Genomic DNA, 15,836 nt, shown 5'->3' with positions numbered 1-15,836 from the left:
GTAAAGGCCACCAAGAATTTCAAAATAATTGAGAAACCTCTGAAACTTTTCCTATAACCATACCAAGAAAAAAATTACCATATGATTTATGGTAATGCCTTCTAGACTTAAAAGGTTACTAGAGTTTTGTTTATTTAATATGGGGGGTTGGGGCTTCAGTGGCTCAGTGGGTAAGAGGTGTTCAGGTGTGAGGAACTGAGTTCTACCGTTGAAACATACAATGGCAGGAGAGAACCAACTCCCTTTACCTCCACACATGTGTCGGTCATGGCATATGATCCTGCCTAGAATAACAAATAAAATTTCAGACTTTCACAAGTATTCTTTTAGCATGCTATTTTTACACATTGTTGCACCAATACAAACCATTGTTAAACTAGTTCCCTGGGATCTAAAGATGATCAGAACAGTATTAGATTTGCCTCCCTCTTTTGTTATGTGAGAAGAGGATTTTTAGTTATTAAAAGAAAGGGTCCCTGTGTGGAACTCGGGTTGGTCTAGAATTCACCACACATACATTTCTCATCATGACTGTCTTTAAGATTTCTTTTTACTTTTATTCATGTGTATTGTGTTGGGGAAGGTGTATACCTTATATGTGCAGGTAAAGTAGAAGCCAGTAAAGGGTATCAGATCCTGGGAATTGGAGTCACAAGCAGTTTTGAGCCTTGCTATGGGAATGCTGGAAACAGAGCCCAGGTCTTCTGAAGAGCAGCAAGTGCTCTTAACCACTGAGCCACCTCTCCAGCCCCTCATCATGGGACAATGCGGCTGAGGTACACCACTGTCTCCATTGCCTTCCGGAAGCGGCCTCATTTTGCTGTGGATCCTTTCTGATCTTCGTGTGGCTCGGCTTGTGACTTGGAGAGCATCATCTTCCCAAGTCACCTGGCTTTGCCCCAGCCTGGTACCCTACACCAACACTCAGTCATCCACGGGACTTTGTTCTGAATGTATTGTGGGTGATACCAAAATTCCGATCTATCCTCAGAAAACAGATAGAAGAGTGAAGACTTGCTATCATGGAGATGAGGAAGACAAAAGTTTTCCTTGCTACGAAAACTAAAGATCTATAAACCCTAACGGTAATTCTAAGACTATTCTGAGCGGTGGAGTTGTAAGAGGAGGGTGTGAGTTACTCACTCGGCTTTCAAGGTAAAACCAGGCTATTAGCAATGTCCAGATAAGCTACTTGGGAGGGGATCTGGCTGCATCCTCACCACTCTCTCTGCTTTGCACCTCCCCATACTTGAAGGGATACATTGTGACTTTGAAGTTATCTGTTCTAGGGCTACACACAGATAGACCAAAGGACTGAACCCTTTCAGCCGCCACCTGGCAGCCGGAGCTCTTCCTGCCAGACAGTGTAAACTGGCAAGAGGAAGTTAGTGTTGAGAATATGGGGTAAACAGTGCCCTGCCCTGCCGTCTGCTCTGTGCGTAGAGAGTGGAGACTAGAGGCTGGACAATATGGACGCCAGTTCCATCTGGTGTAAGGGTTCAGGGATATCACTGTTGGGGAAGCCACCCCTGACATCATTTTCCATCCCATCAACTCCACCATACCATCCTCTGCCACATGTTTTAGTCCAGCAGGTCAGAAACAGTGGCATCATTTAGTAAAGGCCCTGCCAAAAATAGTTTCTTCCTTCATTTTGTACTGAAGATTTTACACAGTCTAGAGTAGGTAGAAAGGAAGGAGGCATTCTTTGGTCTCACTGGGGGGGAAATGGAGATGCGGTAGCCAGCCCCTGACTCCGTGTGCCCTTCTCTGGACCAGAGTATAGTCTGTGGGTTTCCAATATCCCTATGGGTATGGTGCCCACCTTAGAGTCTCTGCATAGGGAGAGCCAATGAAGGCACCTGCCATACTGGGCACGTCCTGGAAGGTCTGCTAGTCAGGGCCGAGCCCTGGAGCTTTGAGATATACTGGGGCTGTTATCTACTGTCCAGGACTTCTGTCTTCCAACCACCTTTACTCCTAAGGCTTCCAGAGGCTGCTGCTGGTAGGAGGAGCTGCAGGCAGCCCACAGTCAGTCCTCTGTTCGCACTCACGGGCATTAGCCACAGAGTTCAAGGCCCTGTCCCAAGGAGATGACTAAACAGCCTGTCTGTCAGGGCAGTCACAGGAAGTGCTTTGTTGACACAGACATAGCTTCACTCCTGAAGGAGCAAAACTGGTCTCTACCTTCACAATGGCATGTGGGATGTTTTTGGTTTCTGGAAACCAGAAGCCCTCTTAATTCATTTTTTGTTTCCTGCCTGTGCTAAACACTGTTTTCTTTAAAAAAAAAAAACGAACAAAAAACCAGCTCTCATGCCAGGTGTGGTGGCTCATGGCCGTGACCCCAGCACTTGGGAGGCTAAGCAGGGGGGGCATGAGTTCAAGTCCAGACTGGACTATGGTGTGAGATCCTGTCAACAAGTAAGCATTGAGGACCTGGAGAGAGAACTCAGTGGTTCAAAGCACTTGATGCTTTTGCAGAGGACCCAGGGGTTGATTCTGAGTACTCACATGGTGGCTCAGAACCATTCACAACTCCAGTTCCCTCTCTCCTGACCTCTACCCACACCAGCCATGCACAGGCATACATCAGGCAAACACTCATACGCATATGATAAAAATAAACAAATTTTTATAAGACACTTTTTAACATGCCCCTACACACACATACACACACATACACACACACACACACACACACACACACACACACACACACACACACACACACATTTACCACAAGGCTGCAAACCAGTAGGTAACAATGGTATTGCTACAGGACTCAGGAACAAGACAGGATTACAACCACAGAGGTGCAATGACCCATCTCCTGGGGCATCTACTCTCAGGCCCATCCTGCAAGGCCAGGGTGGCCCAACACACCAGAGGAGATTTAAATTCCAAAAGTTGTTTGATGTCGCCCAATTCTTAACAACTGGGTCAACTTTTGTCAGAGGGGCAAATGGAAGGCACCAACCATGTTCCAGGTCACATATGTAATTTCTTCAGTGTGCAGACGTACTCCACACCAAGGTCCTTGGGGGTTGAGGAGTATATTGTATTGGCAGAGGCCTACAAAGGATTGGTTCTCTTTCCCAGCAACCAGGGAGACAGAAAAAGTGGACCCAAGTAAAGCTGAACTGGGAGGCAGATGCTTATCCTTCCCAAACTGCTGGTGCAGTCTCTGTGCAGATCCCCAGACATCTGATTCCACACAACTGACCAAGCCCCTGTAGCAGCTGGTAATGAAGAAATGTGAGCTGTGACTCTTCTCATTAACTCTTAAACTGGAATTCATCTTTCTACAAAGTCAATAGTGGCTCGATGTATACTATCTCACAAGACTCAATCTGAGTAAAACTCTCGCCCCTGCTCTGAGGCCAGCCACCTCTGCATGCCTACTGACCACAAACCCTGGGCTGTCCGGATGTGGTTAGCAGGACCCACCTGGCGGGGGGTGCAGCTGTCAGAAAGGACATCTCAGACCTCGCCAGCTGGGAAAGCCTAGACCCACAGTTCTCAACAACAAAGGTCATGACTCCTTTGGGGATCACATATCAGATATTCATATTATGATTTATAACAGTAGCAAAATTACATCTATGAAGTAGCAGTGAAATAAGTTTTTTGTTGGTGTAGAAGGGTCACCACAACATGGGAAGCTGCATTAAAGTGTCGCAGCGTTAGGAAGGTTGAGAACCACTAGCCTGTCTGGAAGACCGAGGGCCTTTTATTGTTTCCTCATTCTTTGGTAGTTTAGGATAATGGGAAACAATCTAGATGGTCTCTCAGCCCCAGGCCACACAAACAAGGTACTTGTAAACATTTTGAGGTTGCTTTGAGAAAAACAAAAATGAGATTTGTGTCACAAATCTATCTCCTGCTGCGGTCATCATTTGAACCTTTGACTTTCTTTTCGTTTAAGCCTGAGCTACCGGTTTTCATTTTTGTTCAGTGACTTTCACTGGCCAGTATAATCCCATTGCCAGGCAGCCCTGTCACACACATTTCAGAGGGAGGTTGACAGGCCTCAGGCACACGGAACCCTCCTCATACTTCAAACCTACAGTGTCTCAAAGAATGAATGAAGGGACGAGGGTTGTTGGCAATGGGAGAAAGGAAAGTTATGGAGGTAGGAGCAGCAAGTCTCATCTCTGTGAACTCCCTCAAGATTGTGCTGTCCAGAAAGATAGGACTCATGGGCCAAGGACAGCTGGACTGCCAGTATTGTCTCACAGGACTGACCCCAGGAATCAAGGTCAGTCAAGTTTTTGAGATCCTGTTCTCTGCATTTTCTAGTTTGATTTCTGCTGCTGTTAAAAGGGGGGGGGGGTGGCTAAAGAAAAGAAAAACCCACTCTGACCAAAAGCAATGCAGGGAAGAAAAGGAGTTATTTACCATATACTTCCAAGTCACAATCCATCCCTGAGGGAAGTGTTAGGGCAGGGACTCAGCTAGGAGCCTGAAGCATGGTGGAATACCATTGCTGGTTCTCTCATACTCATGCTCGGTTAACGTTCTTATATATCCCCAGACCATCTGCCTAGGAATGGTACCACTCATCATGGGTCCTCCCACTTTGGGTCCTCCTGCATCAGTTAATAATCAAGACAACCCCCACAGACCAATCTGACCAATCTGATCTAGACAATTCCTTAGTCTAGGATTTCCTCTCCGACGACTGACACTAGGCTGGAAAACTTACAGTTCAATCTAAGAAGGTCAGCAATTCACCCTGGCTTTTCCTTTGGATCAAAGCGAATGCCCGCTCATGAGAAGAGAGGCTCCTCACACGTTCTCAACCTTTTAAGATGAACACAGCATCATAATCCCAGTAAAGATCCCACATGGGTCTGCAATACAGAGGCGAAAGACCTGGAACACTGTCTCTGTGACACTCAGTCTCAGAACAATGAGAGGTTCCCCACTGAAAGGTTGGCAGGAACATTCTGCACCTTCGTGCTGCCAAGTAGCAGGGTGTTTGAGGTACTTGCTGCTCACACTGCCAAGAGAGGTGATCCTGGGGCTGTGGGCGCTCACTAAACAAGGGTGCTTCAGGATCTAGGAACAGGGTTTGGATAACAGATATGGTAGCACAAGGCAGAGGCAAGTGGACATACACATCCATCCTCACTCTGTCCCAAGTTCCTCAAGTCAACATCCCATCCAGGGGCAACCTGGTCAAGTGAGGGGACCAAAAGCAGAGTATCTTCTTCTCTATGATGTGACTGCCAGGCTTTTGCTAGCTCTTGGCAGGAAGACGGTGAACACAGACTTCCATATTGAGAGGCCAAAGGAGGCAACCTGGAAAAGCCAACTAGAAGCTGTCCAGACTGGCCAGTCATGGGAGTAGAGGAGACAATGGGTTCTCGTGCGCAGTTCATAAACATGGGGATGGGATTGGTTTAAGCATCCCCAGTATGATCAAGAGGGTGGTAAAAGAGCCTGGACCTTAGCCAAGGATGACAGCTGGCTGCTCTTGCATGGTCACTTTGCTATCTTGGCTATGATGAGGTCTAGGGAAGAATGAGGGGGGCAGAGGTAGATGGAAATGGCTAGGGAAAGTGTCTGCAGGCAGAGTCCCCCAATGGCTATGTCCTGGGTGATACAAGAGAAGTGTGCCCTTCTCTTTGTGGGCACACCAAAGCAGCCAGGAGATGGTGTGCTCATGAGCTGGTGGGCTTGGCGACAGTGTGCTTAGACAGGTACTCAGCACAAGAGTCTGTTTCTCTGGGTTGCCCGTTGTAGAGCCCCTGAAGCACACTGTAGGAAGATCAGACAATGTGTGTAGCACGATGTCCTCGGCTGGAACACCATCTCAGCCTCTCTAGGATGTCCGCTAGCTGAGAGTCAGATGGATAAGAAGTGATCTGTTTTTTCAGCCCCCGCAGAGAAGCAACAATCCAAGGAAGGAGTTAGGGGTGGGGTAGAAAGGACAGAAACTCAGGTGTGTAAGGAGAAAAGGAAGGTCTGTTTCCTCTTTATCTACTTTATCTCTCCTGTTAGAACCATGAGCCATGCTGATAGTCCAACTGAGAAAGCAGAACCCCAGTCTAAGACAGAAGCACCCTGGTTACAGTGTGGAAACACACCTTGAATGTTATGAGACATTCCCTCAGAGCCTAGCCCTCAGCTGGGTGATATCTACAGGTGTGGTTGACAGGGAAAGAAGCCCTGGGGATGAACGGGACTCAGCTGTGGGTCACCAGAGAAAACTGAAGTTTCACGGTAGCTCAGGAGTGAACGCCCACACTCTTCTCATGGTCACTTTATAAACACAGGGACTAAAGGCATGCCTGTCTCCTGGCTACACCTTGGAGTAGAACCCAGATCTCAGCACACAGCTTACCTCCACTCACAGAGCCCCCTCGGTAGATAAAACCCACCAATTACTGACCGTCTTCGTTCCTACTCAGTATACATCCTAGAAGGACCTCTCAAAGTCAACTTCCCACATTCCTGCCAGTCAGCGTGCTACCACTTCCTGGCTCATGGTCCCCATGCTCCCACAGAGAGCAGCACTGGGTAGACCATCAGGTAAAACCACACAAGAACTTTGTTTCTTGCCCCAGTCAAGTTGTCTTCCTGCTATACCTCTTGGTTAGTAAACACAGGACATATGGCCAGGACACAAAGCTTAAAGGCAGTGACAGCAGGAGAGCATGGGGCTGGGGCTGCACCAGGGAGACACAGATTCACTCAGAGGCTGTGGATACCCTCAGTCTAGGCAAGTGCAAGAAGAAGACCAAGGGAGGGGCCTTCAAGGCAAGACACCCTGAGTGTCTAGGGACTCCTGGAGCACAAAGTGCAAGATGGGAAGATGGGACATTTTAGAGCTAGAAACTGCTAAGTCTTACTCAGGGAGTAGAGCTAACACCCAGGCTGAAGTATTTCTGGTAATCCATACATACCTGAGTGCATCGGCCTATTGTTTGGTGGTGATGTAAGAGTTGTACCACATCTGCCAAGGAGTGGCTGGTATCCACAACAGTTATATTAAAGCAAAGACCCTGTGTGGCCCTATAATGGCTGCTGTAATGAGAGTTTCCTCGTCTTCTTTCTTTGAGCTCAGGACTTTGGATTTGTTCTCTCTTCAGAGATCTGAGCTGCCTCAAGAATCCGTAGTGTCAGGATGGAAAGTGTGGGTACCAGAGGACAGTGATCCGTAGTGCCGAGGTGGATACCAGGGGATACCCAGAGTTTCATTGTGGTATATAAAGATGTCAAGGAGGACCAGAGGAACTGGTTAGCAAAACTGGGGACCAGAAGAGACTGAGGAAGGCAGCAAGAGAAAATGAGGAAGCTCACAGGAAGTGGAACTGTTAGGTCAAATTCTGTCTGCCACCACTGTCCCAGACTGTGAGGTGAATACAGCACACACACACACACACACACACACACACACACACAGGCACACGCACGTACACACACAGATGCACGCACACACATACACACACACACACACACACACACACACACACACACACACACACACACACCCTTCCTGTTCTCTGTTGTGCTTACCTCTGCCCCCAAGAACCCCCAAGCCATTAGGCTCCCCGGGCAAGCAAGATGCTGCCCTATTTAGAGCTGTCCCAGGCACAGGTCCACACTGCCCATTACGATGGTCATACCCCATACTCACAACAGCCTCTCCTAAGTCAGACCTCCCTTAGGAAGTGACCAGGAATCCCTGGTCTCTCATAAAGGGCATTCTACAAAGAATGTCTCTCCCACTACCCAGAAAAGGGTGGAAGAGGAAAACTAGATGCTCCTGTGTCCTACACCGACATTAAGAATCTAAACTCAGCTAAGTGCACTATTTCCAAGTCTCTTGCTAAAAGCCACCAGGATTTATGAACAGATTACAAAATAGGTGGAGAACATGATGTCCCAGCAGCCCCTGGCCTCCCAGGCTTGGTTATGGCTTAGCCATACATCACATTGTTTTACGAGGAGAGGCAAGAAGTTGAGGGCAAGAGATAGAAAGTTCTAAAGAGCACGGACTGAGGCGCCTCACGGGATGGCTTGTGCCACCCCACCCGCCCGGTTCACCCTGTTCCATCTAAGGAGGCACGCATCCCACTGTCCCCTCCAGCTGGTTCACATCCGAGAGTTGCAGCCATATCTGCTAATGTATGAGGACATTACTTATCCCTGGACCAACTCCAGGACCTGATCCAAGCAAAGATCTCTATATACAACGTGGTGCTGCCCGAATGAAACCAGACACAGGAGAGAAAGCATGGGTGTGGAGGCCACGCCTAGCAAAACTAATTAGGGCTGATGGCCAATAATCAGGCAGCGGAGACTTTCACACATGAAAGACCTGAGCCAGCTGTTGGAGGGCGTTAAGTCACTTTCCTGGCTGGACCCTGGCTGTACGTGAGAGGTCACTGAGCTGTGTGCACACACACAATGTGTGCACACAATGAGCACACCTTTCCAGGTTAACCGTCAACCCAAACCGCTAACACCGCAGCATTACCTCAGTACCTCAGTGAGCCGACCAGCGACAGGCGGACTATCCCACCCTCTAGCCTTTACTATACCCTGTCTGGGTTTGCAACCCCAGAATGGAGCCCAGGGGCATTCCAGATGGCGCAGGCCCATACACTTACCGGCTGCAGCCCGTCCTCCTGTCTCTGGCTCTGGTTGGGGCGGTTGATGAAGGAACGTGTGGAGACTTTGTAGTGGTTCAGTAGGCAGACGACGACCACCACCATCACCGTCACCACCACGACAATGATGAGGACCTGCGCGAACTCCAGTTCCGCTGCAAGGAAGGAGGAGGAGGATTGTGAACAGCGGCCATTTTCCTGACTATGGTTCCCGTAACTTCGGGCAGTCATGACCCCTCCTAGATACCCCTCGAGGGAAGACAGAAGCTATGGCTCCATTTTGGAGGAGAAGAAAAGGCAATTGTAAAAGTGGTGCATGGCTGGGCTTGAACTCTGCCTGCAGATACTGTGGATCACACGCAGGGCTCTGGTATTGTAACTTTTTAGACAAAAGGGAGGTTCTGGGAGTGCCCTGTCCCACAGATCTCTGCTGCTCAGCTTGGTGAAGTTCAAAGACCTGATCTTCAAGCTTAAGGCTTTAAGGAAATGTTTTGCTGGCCCGGTCTACCAGACCGCCAGGGTTTTGGCTGCAACTTTCCTCACTGACATAGTGGAGTTCAAGGTCAGCCCTGTGAGCTCACCACAGGCAGCTGTTGAATTGGCACCCGTTCACACTGGGCCAACCTCAGGACAGCTCAGACTGTTTCTTCAATTCCCTTCCTGTCAGACAACACCCACCATCTCTCCACTCTGAACTGAGGCTGCCCCCACTACCACACCTACATAACCTCTCCAGAAAATGAACTCGTCTTCTCTGGTTGAGCCAACTTTCTCAAGAGTGCCACTCACAGGAGCTGTGCATTAGAGAGAAAACAAATATAAACAGGCCAGCTTCTGCCTCTGTTTCGGGGGGGGGGCGCTATGCCTTTGTAAGTGACTTAGAAAGCATATCCCCATCCTATAGGCTCAGTGATTGAGTGGTAAGGTTCCCAGTTCCAACACTAACGTGACGAATGGGTCATTAATATGCCATGTATATGCATGCCCAGAGTCCCTCCCTGATTCAGCATTCCGGCCACCATATTGAGCAGAGTGTACATACAGTCAGTGTTTCTCATGATACTATGACTACAAGAATGCTGTGGCTTACGTTGCGTTCTCAGCGTCTAGCACATGGTGGTGCCCGGCAGGTAGGTAAACAGGAATAGGAAGAACAAAGACTGACTCAGGAACATACTCAGGCCCAGAGAAGGTGTTCATGCCCACAACTCCAAGGGTCATGACTCCCTGAGGCCAGCCATAACGGGTAAGACAGACCTCTACTGGCTGCGGGTGCAGAGGGAACAATGAGAGCACCTGTAGGGTCCTGGGAATCCATGCCACACATCCAGTCAAAAACCCAAGGACAGCCACCTCCATACACAATATGTAAGGCAGGAAGTTCGGTCTGTTCAGGCCAACGTGAGCTTAGAAATGAAGGTGGGATCTTAAGCAATTCTCTCTCAAACAACGGAGTTGTCACAAACTGCCCTTCAGATTAAAGCATGCCCTCAAGTTTACCAGTGTGTTTCCTTTTGTCAAAAGATGGAGTTGCTTATCAGACCCTGAGCAGAAAGAAAGGGATTACAACCAGGAGACAGCCACAAGGACCCTTGGTTAACCCTTCACTTGACGGCTCTTTCTACGCTACATTTTCCTCAGTACGGAAGCCTGTGAGAACGCAGCAAAGAAAACCAAGTTGTGTTTTTGCAATTCCATAAGCCTCTCTGGGTGGATGAATTCTCTCTGAAAATGATCTTATTACAGAAGTGTTTAAAATCCTTCAAAAGACTGAAGGCTTAAATATTATAGAAGAAAGAAGTCTAATGCGGCCGAAGCTCGGCAGCCCTCCCTGACTGTAACCACTCCATGCCATCCTGGTGGGGAAGTTGGTCTGGTTAGTATGTCTACTAAATAAATACTGCCTCCTCTTAATTATGACCAAATTATTGGGGGGGTTGGTAAGGAGAAGGAAAGGGATGCTATGTGTATATGTGAGTGCCGGCACAAACTTGTCAGTTCCTTAAAATGGACGACCATTTAACAATGTGGTGTGAGAACCACTTTATGAAAAGCTTGTTGCCTACACCCTAGACTCTGGAAACTTGCCCTTTTCTTTTTTTCAATATTTAATTAAGAGAATTATGTGTATGTGACCATGTGGTTGTGTGCCTGTGAGTTTGGGAGCCTGCGGAAGTCAGAAGAGGGCACTGGATACGCTGGAGCTGATCTACAGGTGGCTGTGAGCTATAAGACTTGGGTGCCCTTTGGTCCTCTGCAAGAGCACACGTTCCTAACGGATGAGCCAGCTCTCCAGCACCTTGCCACTCACACCCATTTAATAGGCAAACCTGTGCATGTTGCCGGGCAAGATAACCAAACCGGGTACAAACCTGCTCAGCCTGGGAGAGGGCAAGGCGGACCGAGTCAAGGCCAGCCTCCTCTACTACAGCAAGGCCCTGTGTGAATCAAGCATCAAAAGCAAACCTTACTTTACGTCTATTTATTTTGATTTGGTATTGCGGCTCCCCCAATTGCCGGCAATTTCTGATCTTTTTCTGGACTTAAGGGTAATTTATGCTTCTCTTTCTTATAATTAATTTGCATTAGTCTATTTGTAGTTTTTTTTTCATGAATTTCTGATGCACTTATGAGAAATATTTATATTTCATGGCTACAAGATTTTGTTCCATGTGTTGCAAACACTTTCTCCTTGTCTCTTATTTCTGTAAATTCTTCTGGAAGTTTCTCTACAGATGATATATATATATATACATATATATACATATATATACATATATACACATATACACATATATACACATATATACACATACACACACACATATATATACATATACACACACACACACATATATATATTTTTTTAATGGTACCAATGATCCTCTCAGTTTTTTTCTTTGCAGCTAACATTCCCCAAACTTTTCTTTCCCTTGAAAAACTTTTACTTTGTTCTTCCATGTTTAGATTTTTATTTATGTTGCATTTTATACCCTGGGCCCAAGACAGCGCAGGGTGTTCCAAATGAAACGACCGAATGGAATGACCTAATAATGCAATTACTTCAAAACCTAAGCCAGGGTGAGCAAGATCTCCATCACAGACAGTGCATAGCAATGTGTCCTTTGGAAGAAAGAGTCCCACCTTCTCCCTTTTCGTGAAGACCAGTGTGTCAGCCTCCATCCCAAGCTCTCCTGGAAAGCTGCCCTATAAACTCACTGGAGTGCCCTGCCCCTGCTGAGCTGTCTGCAGCTGCACACAGCTTGCCCTGGGGTTTCAAACATGAGCTCAGAGCCCTGGCAGGGACATCTAAGGCACCAAAGCTTCCCAGCAACATCAGGAGTCCACAGGTACCAAAGTGTCAGGGAACTGAGACACATGCAGTAGGATGGGATAACAGGTTTACCCAAGGGCTTTCGAAGCATAAATAGGTTCCATGGAAGTGGGACATGGGCTAAGGCAATCACCCTAACAGTAATACCCAGGGGCACCCTGGGGCAATAGGAGACTGATTGAGAATCTGAGCCACTTAGGCCAGGCATGGAAGGCAGCTCTTCTAGCAGACAAGAACGAAATCCAGGGTGCCCGGTCCCTAAGGCCAGAATCTTAACAAGTCGTGACTGGCAGCAAGGATGTGTCTGGATCTTAGAGCCCCACCCAGTTTACATCAGGGCCTCTAGGTTTAGGACCCATACCACAACACCCTAGGAACAGGCTAGGGTGGGAGAGAAGGTTCAACCAAAGCCCGGCTACCTGAGCTTAGTCCCCGGAAGAAAGAAATGACCCCTCAAAGTTGTCTTCTGACCTCCATATGTCTGTCGTGGTGCAAGCATGCTGACACAGACAACTCCATCATACATATGCGAGCGTGAGATAACATCAAATTAAAATATTGTAAAGTCTACCTACTCTTTGAACTTGGGGCAAAATAGTCAATGAGGACAGATCACTTTTCCCATTTAAGTTGCAAGAAAACTAAAACTGGGAAAATATGAAGATTAAAAATACTCAGTGCTAGGGGAAACCAAAGTGAAAACCATTAAAGGGGGGGGGTGGTCCCCAGGGATGAGCAAAGCTCAGGGTCCTGCTCTGTAGAAAGCCCTTTCTCTGGTGCCCTCTGCACCTTCCCTCCCTCCAAGCTCCACTCTCCCTCTCCCCCTCCCCTACACGGCAGTCATGCCATTACTTTAAACAGGAGCCTCTGCCCCAATTCTGCACAGCTTTTCTTTATGTGGTGGGGGATCAGAAGGGTATGATGTAAGGAAGCCCAGCAAGCATGCCTCCAGAAGATGTTTTTGGTTTTGCTTCCAAGGGGTCAGTTAGGAAAGGGACGCTGAGAAGAGAATGAAATTTTGAAAGAAATATTGAGATGGGAATACTTCTTAAGCCCACAGGAGTGGCAGCATTTTGAAAGGTAATAGGATACTTTTAAGGTTGCCATTTTTTTTTCATTTAACCCACTATGGATTCTGAGCACAGCCCCCTGGTCAGGTCTCCCTCAGTCTCAACAGTTATGGGTATCAACAGAAGCAAGGCCACACAAGTAAAGGACTGGAGGTTAAACCAGTTTCCCAAGCTCCTGTTCCTTTTATGGGACTGTAGTTCAAGGTGCAGTGTGTGACTCATTGCCACCCAAACACCAGAGATTCAGTAATGAATTCAAAGCTTACAGGAAGGGATTACTGTGCTTTGGTTTATTATCGTAAAAACAGTGTCGATGACGACAGTGATGACGACATCTGTATCTGTATGGTGACAACTTCAAGAAATTCTAAGCTGTACGGGGGGGGACTGCGGGAACAGTCTGTTTGGAGTATGCTAGTCGGTTCCTTGGTCCAATGGGGCCCTGCACTGAATCATACTGGAGGCGTGAATGTCTGGACTATTTTTAATGAACTCTGGGGAGATGTGTTTGTACTACCCTTGGGTTCCTAATATAACACTCACTTCTATTTGTGGGATGGCTAGCACCGTCTTCCATTCAGCCTCTCTTTGGTGAAATACATCCTCATCTGCTGAAACCAAGGTCTCTAAATGTTTAATTAGTTTTAAGTTCCAGGTGTGTGACATATTCCCTCACAGACATCCTATAATGGAAGAACACGGCGTGGGCTCTGTGGTGAGCCCTTCCTTTCACCAGCAAAACAGACGCCTTGGCAGCATGTGGGAAAGCGGCCATGATAAACACTTACGTCACTGCCAGGACTAGCCACTCCTCACAGATCTCTGAGTGATTCGACTCCCATTCTTACCAACAGCAGCCCCTCTAGTTTACTTTCCTTCCTGCTCAATCTGGGGACGCAGAGCCTGGAACAAGACAACCGGCCTGCCACAGAATCCCACCCTCTTGGCAGCAAACTCCTTCCCAGCAAGCCTTTCTAACTCCCTGCCATGGTTCGAGGCACAGAGGACAACTTTTCCCATTGGACTGGTCTTGTTCAGTTTCTGTGCAATGATCTTGTGTCTATATTTCTTCTTGTGTCTGTCCTGCTCAGCAGAAACAGGTGTACTGATATGATGACAGCCACAGGGGTGGATGACTTGCATGGTTCTAGGACACCTGTAGATGGCGGATGTTCCTATAGTCTAAATTCTTTCCAAAATCCTAGAACCTACAGCACGGTGGCAGGAAGGTGGATGGGGCAGGAATTGGAATCTATTTAGCCTATAATTGCCTTGAGCTTGGGAACTATTAGTATAAAAATACTCTTGACAATTTGAATGGTTGAACAAAAATTCACACTCATTAAACACCACAGTCGAGGGGCGACATTCAGGCTCTGTGACAAAAATGACTTTACAGCTGGAAGTTCAGGTGGCAAAACAATGAGGGCTCCTCTAGCTCATGATTAGATTACATTTTTAAAATTTCATGTTCCTTTGTGGTCAGTCGGTTACTCCGATTTATCTTTTAATGGCAAACAACCAAAGGGAGAAATTAAAGACAGAACTACAAAGGTGGCCAAGTTTTTGCAACTGCTGGCTGTATCTTTCATTATAAATTCTTCACTGACCCGTTGATAACAGGCTCCTGACCTTTACGCTGCTTCCTATATGCACGGGTCCCATTCTGTACTGACACTCCTTTTTAAGGTTTGCCCTCTGACCTTCTCTCATACACCATGCCCTGGGCTATCTATCTTGTCCCCCGTAGCTTACAGATTGTTGCATATTGCATACAAGGTGATCAGGTCCAAAGCAGGAACTTCTGTTGGCTAATTTGTTTGTACGGCATCTCTCATGGAACCATATTCTGGCAAACACTCACCAACAACTTTAATAACGCTAACATTTTGCCAGAGATTTTCACATTTTGCACCAAGAACCCAGCACAGATCGTCACCAGAGAAGAAGGCTCATGGTTGCTCTAAGGTATCAGCTTATATATCCCCATTATATCCCTGTATGCACACAGGCAGTTTGCATCACAAGATTGGAAGTGGTATCCTGTGATCCAGGATAACAGGACACATCCCTCCACCTTCAGTCCCAACCAGGCACCTGCCAAGGCACAGGTAGGCTGGGAGCAGAAGGCAGGGATTTGAGTAAGGAATCCCCAGAACACAGACTCTGTGCAAAGTAGCATCAAAGGCCAGAGCTCCTACCTAGCACAGCTCCTTTTCTTTACATACATCACAACCTAGATTATCTTGATCTCTTCAGGGGAAAAAAAAGTTGCAATCCAAGATGACTGACAACTTTTTCTTTAAATACAGAAACAAAACAAAGCAGCGGGGGAGTAAAAATATAAGAGTTAGAAACCTTTTTAAAAAAAATCCATCCCCTGCCCTTACTATAAATGGGAACTAAAAGTACCTAAAATCATATTCCTCCCTTATAGGAGTCATTTAAAATCCACCCTCACCTCACCTCCACATTATAAATTAAGAAGGTGTCAGTAGATATACGGCTGCACATGTAACTGTCTTAGCCACGGTTACAAGTGTGTGCTCCTAAGCCCGTGCTGGCTGGCAGCCTGCTTGCCTTCCACTCTAGCTCCCCATCGCTCTTGGGGTCCACTTCTGTTTCCCATTATCTCTTATTACCTGGATAACCCCCCCAAAAAAAACTAGTCAACAATCCAATCGCATTAAAAGAGATACATTTTTTTTCTTTTCTTCCAAATGTTATCTTCAGCAACTCACTATCAGTCAAAGAGGAAAATTTTTAGGGCATATGAAGGGGGGTGAAATATGTATTATATATATATTC

General features: G+C 47.1%; 1 protein-coding gene across 21 annotated transcripts in view; it reads right to left on the bottom strand.

Annotated features, from left to right (window-relative positions):
* Positions 1–15,836, bottom strand: part of Ldlrad4 (low density lipoprotein receptor class A domain containing 4) — a 329,078-nt gene that overhangs the window by 22,304 nt on the left and 290,938 nt on the right. For all 21 annotated transcript variants that reach the window (XM_039097102.2, XM_039097106.2, XM_039097104.2 and 18 more), the window contains one exon: positions 8,625–8,779. In XM_039097102.2, the coding sequence (XP_038953030.1) occupies positions 8,625–8,779 (155 nt within the window). The remainder of the gene's footprint in view (positions 1–8,624; positions 8,780–15,836) is intronic.

The sequence above is a fragment of the Rattus norvegicus genome, chromosome 18, assembly GCF_036323735.1.
Source record: "Rattus norvegicus strain BN/NHsdMcwi chromosome 18, GRCr8, whole genome shotgun sequence".
Classification (NCBI taxonomy): domain Eukaryota; kingdom Metazoa; phylum Chordata; class Mammalia; order Rodentia; family Muridae; genus Rattus; species Rattus norvegicus.
Note: the sequence above shows the minus strand (reverse complement) of the source record. Positions and strands in the feature narration are given on the sequence as shown.